We start from the raw sequence: 14745 nt of genomic DNA on the forward strand, positions 1-14745 counted from the left end.
ATCATCACCATTTGCAGATGGTGGGATTGTTTATTCGGAAAACTCAAGAGAATAAACTGACAAACTAGCAGAAATAATAACTCATGGAGGTGACTGAACATTTACTGTAGAAAACCCAATAGCTTTCTTTATATACATAACAACCAGTTAGAAAATATAATGAAAGAGAAGATCTCATTTATAAGAGAAACAAAACTAGTTTCTGAAAATAAACTTAACAAGAGAAATGAAGAAAGATTTCAAATGCTAATGAATCATCTAGAAAAACTTTAATAAAAAGGAAACGCCCTGCTCTTGAATAGGAAGACTCAGTCATCAAGATGTCAAGGCTTAGTAAATTGTATTTCTTTCAATCACAATGAAAATACCAGTATAGTAAAAATACCAACATAATTTTAGAAAATTCTAAAAGAATAATGACAAGGGACTAGTCTTAACAGATAGAAAAATATATTACACAGTTGTAGTAATTTACACTTTGGTCGAGTCATATGAATACACACAGTTCGCTTCTGAAAATTTGTTCCGTAGAGATACTTGCTAATGTGTCGTCTTTGCACAGCTGCGTTCACTGCAGCATTATCTGTAATGGCAAAACACTGAAAACAGACTATTACTAAAGTGAAAAATTATTTTTTAGCCGTGGATTATGATACGGTCATGCTCTAAAAATAATTTTTAAGATTGCCCCTTGTCCATTTTAAAGTGAAGAAACCTTTTGAAAATGAAGACCTTTTTATTTGATAGGTAACGTTGGTGATACAAATTTCTAGGAAGGAGCAATTTTTCTCTTAAGCCTGGAAAGCATTTCCACAGAGGATGCAGTAGTCTGACCTGCACACCTGGCTATCCATATAGAACTTGGCCGAATTTGGGTGGTGAGATTTCGATCTTGGTGAAGAGCAGGGAAGCGCATGTCCAAAGAGTTAACACAGTGTTATTCCAGAATAAAAGGCCTTAATTTTTAATTTGCTGCAGTTTAAGAGGATGCCTTAAAAATACAATGTCCCCAAATGTTAAAATCTGGCTCATTTTAATACAAGAAGGAGAACTCCAAGAAAATATCAGAAACTGGATAACATGCCTGTGGGAGCTGGGTCCTTCAGTGCAGAACACTAAATTGTAGGGGACATGGGCCCTTCTTTATATTTGTCAGGCAAATAAAAATGTTCGTCATAGAAAGCACACATAGTCATTGCATGTCCCCATATTCAAGATAGCAACGGAAGGAAAAGGGTCTGTGACATCTCTAGAATTCTCAGCAGTTCTCAAGATTCTGTTGCCATAATTGCAGCAAAACCCACTAACAGGCATAGTTTATCAGAAAATTTCTCAAAGAGAGCCCTCAGCCTCCTTATCTTGGTTACCTTCTTCTAACCTTCCTCTTCAACTTGACAAAGGACAGATAAACACCTACTTACAATGTCAGTTTGTCTACAGACACGGCATGTGCATGCCTGAGAAGAAGTCTATCCTGAAATGAAAGTCGGCTACCTGACGTAGAAACTCATGTCTGAGTCTCTGGAGCTTGACTCTCTCCTGCTAAAAATTATTTGGTTCCATAAGCCTTACGATTCTTGTCTTTCAAAATGTGCTCCAACTACAAATCTTAAAACCTCTCCTCTAAGAGGGATAAAGTGTACTAATTGCTTCAGGGAATCCAAAAATGTATTAAGCAGAATCCTTGCCTTCAAGAAAATTCGCTCTCTCCCCTGCTAGAGTGTGAGGTCCAAGACGGCATGGACTTTCTCAGTCTTGTTCATCACTGCATCTCCGGCACCTAGAACAGCACTTGGTGCACAGAAAGCAATCAAAATATTTGTCAAGAAATGAATGAACCAATGGCCACGAACATGAAGACAACACGCTTTGAGCAGGAAGAGATTATGGCATATTGGACTGTGAGACCAGTCTAAGGCCAACAGAAACTAAAAGAATGACAAGATTAGGGCCGGAGAAGGCAGGAGAAATGATAATTAGGCCATTCTTAAAGGAAGGATTTAGGAGGACACGGAGGAGGGGAATAGGACTGGCTAAGGCCAGAGACGGGAAAGACCAGATGTGTCCAGAAAGCGCAGAGGCTCGGGTGGCCACAGGAGAGGGCCATGGGAGAAGGCGTATGTTGGGGTAGCAGAGGGAGCTAGAATGAATGAGCAGAGTGAAGGAAGTGAGGGCAGGCTGCAGAAGGCCTAGAAAAATCAGCAACTGGATCCCACTTGGTTGAGATTTACACTTTTAAAATCATTTTTCATACCCCTGGCTTAACCTTTCAAAGAAAATGAGTCTCTGAAAAGATATAAATCTTAAAAAGTAATAGGGCAATGGGGCCAATAGCCAGTCCTGGGGGCCCACATAAAGGTGAAATTTGGGTTATAAAGAAGTCTTCAATGTTATAATAAGTTCCATAGTTTACTAAAATTAATGGTTTATCAAAGAATAATAAAAGCCCCGGGCCTAAATTCACTAGCAATTTTCACACAAAGATAAACTCTTTTCTTAGGCAGGAACTTACTTTTAATATCACAGCAGGGTATATTTGATAGATTTTTTTTTTAAAAAATATTGTAACTGTTAACTAATATTAACCAGAGAATGACGCCATTCACTAATTCCGGAACACCTAGAAACATGTAGACGTCAAAAGCTCCGAATGCTTCTTTATTAGACAGTCACAGGTTTGAAGACAGCTTCAGATAAACCTAACAATTGAGAAGCCGTAAATATCCTTGCTCTTTCAACCACTCTCCAGCTATATTTAGCAGCACGATTTCCTTTGTTCACAAGTTAACTCTCGATAACTCCCTATTTGTGTTCCCCAAGGCAGAATACCTTGGACCTATTAGGTAAATGAATGGATGGCTGTTTGGATGGACAAACAGATGAACATCCATCTATGACTGTATTAAGATCCGTGAGACGAAATGGATATAATGCTTCGTCTCTGTGCGTCCTAGATCTTTCTTGGCCAGGGCTAATGCTTGCAGGCCTCCACAAACATGTCTGTCATGCCAAGCAACAATTAGATTAGGACTAAAATGGAAGAAAGGGAGTAAGAAAGTTTGTTATTGAAGGAGGAGCGTTTTTCTAGGCAAGGGTGGTGGTGAGGAGGGGAGCAGGGGTGGGCTCACCGTGGAGGGGCTGAAGCTTATGTGTGCAGGTCCCTCACTTGCACAGCCTCCTTCCAAGGCCCACCAGGAGTCCTAGTCACGTGTTGATGTGGTCAGATGCTTCCGGAGAATTTACTAAAGCAAGGTATAATCGAATCCATTCTCCTCATGAGGGCCTTCAACCTAAGTTTCAGGCCCCACACTGCTGGGTCAGCCCTGGCTGAGAGGCAGGAGGAGTGCGGGTCCTCGCTGAGCGAGCACACTGTCCGAGCAGTGGGAACGGGCGCTTGGGGGGCCATTCACATTTGCGGGTGGTTTCTCATGTTTAAAAACCACCATTTCCTAAGCCCGGAGTTCTCAATACCATGATATTCCTTTCTGCTACTACGTCGTCTTTGCACATGAAGTCACAGGAGACATTCAGTTGTTCCAAACTTCATGTCAAGCTTTGAAGTGCTTTTTAATAGCGGAAATATTTGGCTCACGGGTGGACTTTGTAGCTATGGTAAATACTTCTCAGTTATCTGTCGCTACTGTTATTCCACACCTCCAATTTGGAGGAGAAATTCTGCATATGCATTGAGGCACTAAAAAAGAATAGTGAACTATATCTTAGCTCTTTTGTGAACAGTTTCCTTTTATTTCTTCTTGCATGGAACTAATGTGCTCATTGTATTGTACTGGTTATGGGTGGGAAAGCAGAAAAGAGAAGGGAAATGCTGATTATTACATCACTGGTTGGCAGTTCCTTTTAGCTTCTGGAAGGTTAAGTGGTCAAGTAGCTTCTTAATATGACATCAAGGCATTTTAAGGACTGACTCATCCCCCCGGTTTTCTGGCAAAGTGCTTCAGTAGACTTTGGACAAAATGCTTACAGTGGCTAAAAGAGAAAAAACTGACCACAATTAATATGAGATAATGACCAAAAAAAACCAAAAACAAAACAAAAAACAAAACAAAACAAAACCCTCCTTTTGGAGGTTCCTGAATGACTATCAACACGGAGACTGTATGTCCACGGACATACTAGAACAATATATTTAGGGCATTTCTGAGAACAGACAGAGACAAAGGCCATTGTGGATATATCCTGTATTGAATAATGACATTTTGCTTCTTTCTGTAACTTAATTATTTTATGAAGAGATGACAGAAAATACTGTTGTACTCCAGAAGTTAAACACTTGACATTTTTTATTCCTCAAAATGGAACACTTTCAAAATCTAGATATGTTTATTAATTAGTGATTATTAACACCCAGTAAACAACATTATGTCTTGTAAAAACACAATCTCTCTTCACAGCATGATGCTGAATCTATTATTCCCTGATTCCATATGCTGAAATACACTCAAATGGTCACAAATGACCTTAAGCACTAAATAAATGTAAATGAGGACAACATAGAAAATGTGCTTTTGACTGATAACTAAAAGACCAGTTTGAAAATCACGTCCCAAAATGAAGTCCTCCCCAGAAGTCTATGGCAGTCCTCACTGCGGCATAAAGGCTGCCCTAAGAATGGAGAAGACCCAGGTAGCGGATTGTTCTTTCCCCTGACCCTCCCGAGGCTTTCTGGGAAACAGAACTGGTTTGTTATTAAATGAGAAACACAGGGCATCCCGCCCCCTGTGCCACCAGCTTACAATAACATTCTACAGCAGGATTTAAAAACATATGGACACTTCCTTACCTTCACCAGCTGACATCAGAGAAAAATAATTATAGCTATTCCACGGCTTCAACCCGATAGGTTGACCACTGGAGATTTTTTAAGCATTGCTGCTGTTCACTCATCTTTTTTTTTTTTACCCCCAAACTGGGTAGTTGGGGTGGGAGAGCATCCTCAACACAGAATAAACTCAAAATATCAAAGGATGACAGATGAGCGGTCAAAAATAAATTAATCAGATAAAAATTAGATTGTTCTATGTCTGGGGTTCAACATCTAAGTGAAAAATGAACCAATACAGATATTTCATGTGAAAAGTACTAAATGATTACTCGCTCTTCCAGGTTCTATCATCAGAGCAAAAGAAAACATAGCATCACAGAAAACACCGTTGTTTTGGTTGAGGGTAAAGCATCTCTCCAAGTCTGAATAAGAATGAACAGAACCTGAAAGGGAACGGATACCTAGACTACTTTAAAATCATGAACAGAGCAGGGTTTCTCAATCTTGGCACTACTGACATTTGGGGCCAGATAGGTCTTCGTCGTGGGCATTATCTTGTGCATTGTAGGATGGCGAACAGCCTCCCGGGCCTCTGTCTACTAGATGCCACTAGCAATCCTCTTCCCCAAGTCAGGACAAGGAAAGAGTCCCCAGGGGCAAGACTGTCCCAAAGTTGAGAACCAGAGGAATACAGCCTTCATAAGAAGGTCCCAGGAAGGCTTCTCCCAGCCTCAGACCGTATACTCTCAATCCTGAAATCATTCCCAACCCAGGGTTCAACATACTTTAGTTTTCTTCATTAGCTGAAGATAATGAAAATGCCTGCCTGCCTCCTTACGGGTTCTTCTGAGCATTAAATAAGACATTTTCAAAGTGCTTAGAACAGGGCCTGACCCACAGTAGGTGCTCAGTAAATGTTAGCTATTATTATTTTTTATTATCATCCACAGAGAAAACCAGAATGTTTTAATAAAGAAAAGTATCTTACCAGCTTGATATTTTCCGAGTTTTAAATGCACCAGCCTTCTGATTCCTTGTGATGATGTCTCCCACGTCTACAGGACACAGTTAAGAAAGCTTCCGCAGTGACTGTCGACTGACCCCCCCCCCTCAGAAAGTCCACAAACAGTGATCTTACTGTACGTGGGATCAGCACAGTGAAGAGAAGAGTTGTAGGGTGTGAGGCAAGAGAAGAAGGGTCTAGCCTGGCCTCTACCACCAAATGTTGACTTACTTGCCTCAGGCAAGCTCTTTTAATTCCCTGGGCTGCAGATTGGTCACCTGTCAAATGTACATTCAGGGAGCACGCTTGCAAGGCCCAGGGTTACGGCGCTGGGGGGTGTAGATGACTACTGCGTGGGTGCCGTGCCCCGACCTGCTTAAAAGAGCAACAAGCCCAAAGGCAAGTCTCTTTCAGTCAGTGGGGAAAGGACCTGTACCAAGAAAAGCTGTATTTCTGGAAGAGATGTTTGAGGAGCTGGTCCTTTACATCACACAGCGCCATCTTGATGCAGGTGTGCGGGAAAAATCATGTCAGGTTCCAACAGTGGGCAAAGCTAGACTTGAGATCAACCCGTTTTGCTTCAACTTCTGGATGCTAAATCTTACAACTGTTCTTGTTTCTCTTCTTGCTCTGGTCCTTGCACAACCCAGAGCCAAACGGATGACCTAACTCTATCAACCACCAGAGCTCTCACGGCATATACTTTCTGAAGTGACCTCTCATCCCGGCTTCATCACATTATCCTGGCTTTCTGATTTCAATTGCCCTCACTTTCTCATTTATTTTATACGGCATATTCTATGTGTCACTGTAAAAAGCTGCAAAGTCCCTCTTCCGGAGGTTTAAATAAACAAGAAATAAAATAATTCCAGTGAAGGCTGCAAAGCTGAACTAAATTGGGCCCATGGGGAGGACACCAAGGAGACAAGCGATGTTCCCCTATTGCTCAGAAAAACAGATTTCCTGAATGCTCGGAGCAAGCATTGGCCAAGATCTCCCTGCAAGAACAGAGCCACAGGACTTTTTAACCCAAATCTCTGCTTGAAACATCAGGCACACCCATTTCTTCTCTGAGTGAATAAGCAGGTACTGTGATAGCTTTCTCCCCCCCAGGAGTGGGTAGGAAAAATCAATTAGGTCTCCTAATGAAGGGCTTTGTGGAGGTTTACAAAAGTGCTATAATGCAGACTTCTTTTTTTTTTTCTGGGTGAACTTTCCTGTATGCAAATTAAATACCGTTAAATTACATTCATTAAAAAAATAAAAGAGACTAATTTGCCTACTTGTTTTGATTAACTAAAATGACACATCGGCCTACAGTTCTGTCTATTTCAGGAAGAAAGTATTTCAGGAGAGTCTTCTAAATGAAATGTCTTGTAGAAAAGGACAGCTGACATCTTTATTCTGAGAAGAACAAAATGAGTGAGGAGTCAACTGACAACTGTTTTCGGTTGCGCCCCCCCCCCCCCCCCACACCCTACTCCGTGTTTCTATGACATCCAACCACACGCGGCAATATGCCCGGTACACCTGTAGCGTCTTGTGAGTACATGACTAATCTATCAAGGAAAACATATTATTTTGTTAGTGGAGGTAATACTTTTTATAAAATAGTCACAGGGAAGTTAAATTATATAACTCGGAAAACCTATTACTAATTTTTAGTAAACATCTTAACGCTATATGCTTTTATACAATTCATAAACCCGTGCTCCAGGTGGTCAGGTTGAAGAAAGTGCACGTACTTATATTCTAGAAGTGCTTTTTTTTTTTAATGAAAAAATTCACAGCAGTATTTAGGCTGCTTTATTTTTAGAGCTGGGAAGGAAATATATTTTACAGTTTAGGGGGTGTTTTTATATTAAAACAAGTACAAAGAGAAAAAGAAATGGCAGGAGCGTATTAAAATATCTTAAGAGATGTATTCTGATATTCTGCTCCCCCACCCTTCACTTTAGGTCAGATTTGGGGATGGGTCCTCTGGCTGGCACTGTGTCTAATAATAAATTTTGTCATTTTTCTGTGTCACTGCAGAGTGATAAAGGACATCCAATCAAATCAAGTCAAAACGTCCAGGATGGTGTTCAACAGGGTAGACCAAATCACGTTCCCTGTACTGTACGCATCTTCTGGAAGTCTTCAGTGGGAGGTGCTGGGTGCAAAGAAAGCTTTCATGTGGTTTCTGATTAACTGGACATAGAACAATCACCTCCAGTCTCCTTGCCTGGGCTTTCAGAGCTACAGGATCTGTCTAGAAGAAACCAGGTTTCTACATCCAGGTTTTCTTCCCCAAAAAGCATAGCTCAGGAGTGGGGCTCCCTTTTAATTTTGGTTCAGTTGAGTTTTATTCTTAAAACATACATTCTTATATAATAACAAGCTATTTAAACAAGTAACTTTAACGTTATATCTCTAAATATAATTAATTACATATAAAATATTATTTAAAATATTAAATTAGTGATCATGATTGTTACATTTATCAGTAGTCACATCTACATTTTGGGACTTGGCGTTGTTCTTCAGCAAGAAAGTTAGTTTTAAAATAATAATATTGTGACTCACAAAGGCTTACTTTCTCAGTGTATGTTACCTCTGTTTTCACTGGGCCATCCAAGGTGAGGGTAGAAAATCATGAAATTATAATATAAATCCTGTTCATTTTGATCTCTAACGGTTTTTAAAAATGCTGGAGGTGGCAATATTTGCCAATTTAAAGGCTGCAAAATATTCTTAAATGTGCTTGTAATCAAAGGATTTGAGAGGATGACGGGACGGTGCTTGGAACTCTGTTAGCAACGTCAACTGTTACGTTTTTGGATGAGAGGCCTTTTCTTCCTGAGGGTCCTGAGGAAACTAACATGACACTCACCAAACCATTCTAGGTTTTGGTGAAACAGAATAGTTTAATGGGGGGAAATAAAAAAGCTTTGAAGTCAAATGAACCTGGCTGGCTTCTAAACTGATTCTGCTACTCAGCGGCTGTGTGAACTTGGGTAAATTAGCCTCTCTGAGGTCCGTCTCAAAAATGGGAATAATGATCCCTATTTTATAGGCTTAATGGAGTACCACATAGGATGAGCCTGACCATATAGGTGCCTAATTCATGTCAATTCATTATCTTTTTCAATAATTCAGGCAAAAGCTTCGGAGGAATGAGGAGGCTGGTGAGTAACTAAAATGAGGCTTGGCAGTCAAGCTTTATTTTCTCTCCCTGCTGCTCAGACCTAATTATGTGGACATTTATATGGTAGAATTTAGATAACTGGAAGGAATCAAAGAACTTCCCGCCTGTAGACTTTCGGTGTGTCTCACATGTATAAATGTGCTCCAGCCAAGGCATAGTCTATGTCCCACAAGAACAGGGACTTGGTTCGTCCTGTCCACTGCTGTCTTTGCACCTGAAATGGCAGGCAATTAATGGTGGCTGGATTAATTTTAATTAATTAGATTAATTTATTACTTAATTTAAATTGAATTTTCAAAGCTATTTATTGAGCTCCTACCCAATATGAGGCACATGGAGTCCATTAATGACTCGGTTAGCAAACAGAAGTGCAACTGCACAGACATGAGAGGAACACAGGACGATGGCCTCGCATTGCCAAGGTCTCCACCATCCCCAGGACAGGTTGCACAGTCTACAGGGAGCTTAATCTATTAGTTGCTCAAGTCAGAGATGCTGTTAATAAATAAGATAATGTTAAGCCAGGGCTATCTCCTTTAAAATGCACAGGAGATTTTACTAAGTTGGGGTGAATCCTAAGCTCGAGATCATGATCCAGACTGTGCATACTGTGGGAATAAGATGCTTGGATCGGGAGCACGAGGAATGGGTCACCAAGCACTGCCACACTCCGCGGATAACATGCTTGGTGCTTCCTAAGGATGGGTCAAGGCAGGGTGCTTGTGTTGGGAGAATTAGTGAGTGTACCAGAGAGGGCTGCTCACCTCGAGGTGGTGTGCTTCTATTCATTACGATCTGGAAGAGGCTCAGCATGAATAATAACTCAGTATACCATTTCTTCCCTCTGTTCTTATGTCATTGTCATCACCAGCTACCAACTTTAGGGAGTTATTATTATCTGTAGGAACTTGGAGATTTCTCCCTTTATTATACCAAAAGGGCTGTGTCAAAGAAAAGGGAACACGTTTCAAACTATCTTAGGTGAAGTTGAGAACCGGATGAACCAAATGATGCCATTTCTAATTCATCCTTTGTTCTCTTTGGGTAGAAATAAAATGGCATCTGTAAGGAGAGGGAGCTCTTGGGTAGGGGGGCTCTGGGTTAGACCCAGCAGTGCAGTTTAAGGACCAAGGAACCCTCAGGGACACATACCCACGGGTCTGAGAAAATATGTAGGCCTTACATCATATTCACTTACACCTCAAGTCTTAATCTCTTTTCAGATATCTCTGTTTAATAGATCTCAAATCAACATCTAGCTCTCCAGGGTCAAGGGAGAGAGCTCTGGAAGACATGGCCAATCCATCTGATACATCTTAGGGAAGATTATAAATAACCTCACGACTGGTTGATCGGCTTCTATGATATAAAGATTCAGAACTCATCCATTCTTACCTTACATATTTAAAAAATAGAAATAATTGAAGATAAAAAGGAAGTATCAAAAAATGCTATTTTTTTAAAAAAAAGGTAAAAATCAGAACCTTAGAAGCTTAAGAGGCCAGGAACCTAAGATTCAGTTGAAGTCATTAAATTCAGATGCTAAGAACAACAAAAATAATTTTTGAAATGATGAGAATAATGTACAGGCCAATACTCAGATGTGATGTGGGATTGCCAGGTCGATTTTCAATTACATTTCACTGATGTATTCATTTGTTTCTTAATGTGCTCATCTTGCCCATTAAGAATAATTAGCAGCTTTGCTTAGAGATTTTCTGGTTTCTGGCAATGTTTCTCCCCTTTTTTTTGTTGACATCCACTTTTACTTTTTAGAAGTAATTTTTGGATAATATCCTGCAACTGCTATATAATTTAGGCTTCCTAAAATTTTAAAGGAAAGATTTGTAAACAGTAATTTTTAAATGAATTTGTTTCAGTCTATATGCATCAACAGTATGTGAGTCAGTGAATTAGTTATTCTTACAGAAAGTGGGCACACAAATAGAAAAAAAAAATTTTCATTCATCTTAACCTCAGCACAACAGCTTATAACGAATGCCAATTGTAAGCTCTGTTAGCAAATCAAGAATAACATTAGTATTAAAAGCAGGAAAAACACATTGCCAAATTTTTAAGGCTTTAGGCATGCTTTTTTCTCTTAATTAAAAAAAAATTAGATCTAGTTACAAAAGAAAAAAGCCCACAAACGTGGAACAACTGCATGATAAAAACTGAACTCCATCAGGAAAGTCCTAAGAGATGAAATAAAACACACTACCGGTTTTGGTCTGCATCCTGAAAGGACCTACTTTATCTACATTGTAAAGTTCTTCCCCTCCTGCCCTTTGGCACCCCGCTATATTAAACCCATTGTAAAACCCAGCACAATAAAGCACTCTCAGGGCTGAGCTTCTGAGGACCAAATGTTAAAAATCCATTTTCTTGGGAGGGGGCTGTACCAATCATTTCTTTGAAAGGCCAGCAGAGTGAATACAGAATCTGAGATTTCCTCTCTGATTTCAAGAGCTGGCATGGCATCTTTGCTGTTTAAAGCAAAGGTGTGCTAATTAATGACATTAGCATTGCTTCCCTTCTCTGGAAGCTCTGTACTTTAGCTCAATAATGATTTTAGTACAATTAAATTTACATACTGACTACAGATGTTCCTATAGTTTGATAAAAGTTCTAATTTGTTTCTGACGCTATTAAAGGAGACACCTGCTGACTTGAGAAAAACCTCAGGTTGCCGGGCCCAATCTGAAAGTTTCCGTGGCTAAAATGACCGTCTCTTGTCCAATAATCCTCCTTCCCCCCTTTGCCCCCCCTCCAAAAAAAAAAAAAAATCCATCCACGGGGGCTGAGCCAGCATACCTGCCTTCCTCTCGCTCTCTGTGCTCCCTGACAGGCGGAGGAGGAACACAGTGAAATGATACAGTGTAAGGCATAACTCAGAATAAAGCAGAGTGAATGAAACAACATCGGCTCATCTTTGGGAATATTTTGAGAAACTTGCGACAGTCTGAAGATCATGATTAAAATCCTGCATCTTAAAAAAGGAAGCACCTTTTGTGATCTCTTTCCCTTGTGTGAAAGGCCAGGATTGTGATTGGCTGTTTTTCCTTCCTGATTTTTTTTTTTTTTTTTTTTTTTTTTTTAGTCTGTCAGGCAATTAGCTGGGTGGGGCTCTGTAGGGCACACAAGCGCCGCTGAACAGTATTAGCTACTGTTTCTCGTACCTCCTTTCTCCTGTTTGAGCAGCCTGATGGAGCTGCTGCAGATTTTATTTTTAAAAGATCATAAAGAAAACTGGAAAATGGGCTTTCTGTAAGAAGCCGCAAAAAATCGAAACTGCATTGGCATTTTAGGGGTCTAAGATGCAAGTAAGTGGATTGCCTCCTTCATAATGTAAATGGAAGGCATACCAAAAATCCAAAGCAAACATATCTTCCACTTCTCCTCTCAATTTCTAACGGCTGTTAACTGCGCCTGAACAAATCAGCTCGATTGCTAAAGTAGCCACAAATTATGCTTGCTTTCTTAGTGGAAGTACAGTTCAATTTTCATGAACTCTGTGTACATATTAGTAAAGCATAATCTAATATAATGGGTTTGGAACTGTAATAGCATAGCAGAAAAAAAGAGATAGCTTTTATAATCCTAAATAAAAGGACATAATGAAAAACTGATCACTGTTTCCAGTGGGGAGCTATAGGTAACCTCTCGGCAATTAGAGTAGGTCCCATCCTACCTGCACATATGCGCAAGATCAAACCCAAGAAAGGTCATAATGAACGTGAAGCCGGAAGTTAGTTTTCGCAAGCAATAGTGGCTATAATAAATATTCAATCATTCACTTTATACCGGGAAATTTCAGTGACAGTAAAAGGACAAGAATGCCTGAAAATTATTCTGAAATAAATGTTCTTATTGCCTTGAGTGGTCCACAAATCATGGGCTCCTTTCACAAGAAGTGACTGTAAAAAGAAATCTATCGAAATAAAAGAAAAAACAGTCATTGCCAATGAATTCCATATATTTCTACTTTTTCTTAATTACTTATCATGTGTGTGGGGGGGATTCTTTTTTAATACCCCATGCTGTCTTTCTTTATATCAATTGTTACTCAGCCGGGAAAAAGGAATGAGCACAACAAACCCGTTTTCTATCTGAATAAGGATACTTCTGATGGCCTTTTCATTCCCATCAGTTAACAGAACTTCTTTGACATCTGCAGAAATAGCAACCTGAAAAAAAAAAGGAGCACAGCAAACAATGAGCAAATATGCTTGTCTGTGTGGAAGTGAAGACAGGAGTGACAAGCCTTCAGTATCATGCTTCCTCACCTATTTCTCTGTAACAATCTTCAATCTTTTTTCATTTTATGTCTGCATTATTTTAATCATTCAATCAAATCAGTCAATACTTTTATCATTCCATTTGCGGGAGCCTCTATCTTGCTATCATTCTGTTCGGTAATTGCATTGTGACAGCGGATGATGGTATTCTGAGAGGCTTTCATTTGTGGGCTTCTGTTTATCTAGTAGAGCCATCATACAAGGCTGTCACTCTGCCTTTCAGCTTGCTTCTGTCTGACTGCCTGATGCCCTTCATATAACTTTGCATTGCAGGCAGATGGCTTTGTGAGGGTAATTTTTTTGTGAGCTTTGACATGCTCGCACATTGGGCTGTAACCTCGACACATTGTGTGAGAGCGACAGGTTTGTCAAATGCCAATCAGTGTAACAATATGCTTTTATTTGTAGAGACATAAAAACTTGTCTAATGCACTGTGCTGCTACATAATATCTCCTGAATACATGACTCAGAACCCAGAGAATGGGGAACGACGTTCCTGAATGGCCAATCTAATTCAAAAGAATCTAATTACTGAGCGCTCTGGATCATGTTTGTTGGTGTAATAATGCAGGCAAAACATTAGCAGCTATATCATGGTGCTCCAACTGTGATTCGCCGGGCTATTCCTGTATCTTAGCAAATGGGACTATAATCTGAAAAAAAAAACAACAACAACAACAACAAAAAAAACCCGCTTTCACTATGGCAAAGAAAGACCGCGCGAGGCCTGGAATGTCACAACAAGCGATATTGACTACACTGAGGTAAAATGTTTCTGCTCATCGAGGCAACCGTAAAATCAATATGATCCGAAAGTAAGTCAATCTAGAAGGTCTCTCAAGACCCGGCAGCTTGACCGCCGCTGATGCTGTTGACGGTTCTCTGACCCAGCCGTTGGAGGCCCTGGAACATTCTTCCTTTTGTTCCTCCCTCTGAATGGGATTGGAATTGAGAAAAGACCTACCATGAGCCCAGCCAAGCATGTCATGCCACCCCCTAGCTCACACACAGCAAGGTCCCTGAAAGAGAGAAAAGAAATGGTAGAACCCATACAAATGAGATGAAAATGGTCAGAGAGATATATATGTTACAAGAACAAATTGCCAATCTGCAGTAAGACCGGCGCTACCAGGAAGTTGGAGAGACATGACTAGGGTACCTCATGTTGCTTTGCGTTTTAAAAATAATTATGAAATAGAAAAGTCACAAAGCAGGCAAATCAGTGGGGGTTCCCTCATTAGTGTTCACTGCAACATTACCACCGCTGAGCTGAAAAATCTGAGAAGGTTCCCTTTTTTTCCCTTGTCAATGGCGCTGTCTTTTAGAACTAAACTAGCTAGAGTAGCGAAAGATAATTGTTAGGAAAGGGTAACACTGTTAATCCACATTCATTCCTTCAAAAACAGTTAGACAAGTAAATGAACATATATGAGTGTGTATATACCTATATTATAGTCACATACAACACACACA

General features: G+C 40.0%; 1 protein-coding gene across 2 annotated transcripts in view; it reads right to left on the reverse strand.

Moving 5' to 3' along the window:
- Nucleotides 1-14745, reverse strand: part of CAMKMT (calmodulin-lysine N-methyltransferase) — a 381932-nt gene that overhangs the window by 43492 nt on the left and 323695 nt on the right. For both annotated transcript variants that reach the window (XM_040623517.1, XM_040623516.1), the window contains exons 5-7: nt 14237-14291; nt 13097-13160; nt 5772-5838 (exon numbers count right to left, since the gene is read on the reverse strand). In XM_040623517.1, coding sequence (XP_040479451.1) covers nt 5772-5838; nt 13097-13160; nt 14237-14291 — 186 coding nt within the window. The remainder of the gene's footprint in view (nt 1-5771; nt 5839-13096; nt 13161-14236; nt 14292-14745) is intronic.

Source organism: Ursus maritimus, unplaced genomic scaffold, assembly GCF_017311325.1.
Source record: "Ursus maritimus isolate PB19 unplaced genomic scaffold, ASM1731132v1 scaffold_6, whole genome shotgun sequence".
Lineage (NCBI taxonomy): Eukaryota > Metazoa > Chordata > Mammalia > Carnivora > Ursidae > Ursus > Ursus maritimus.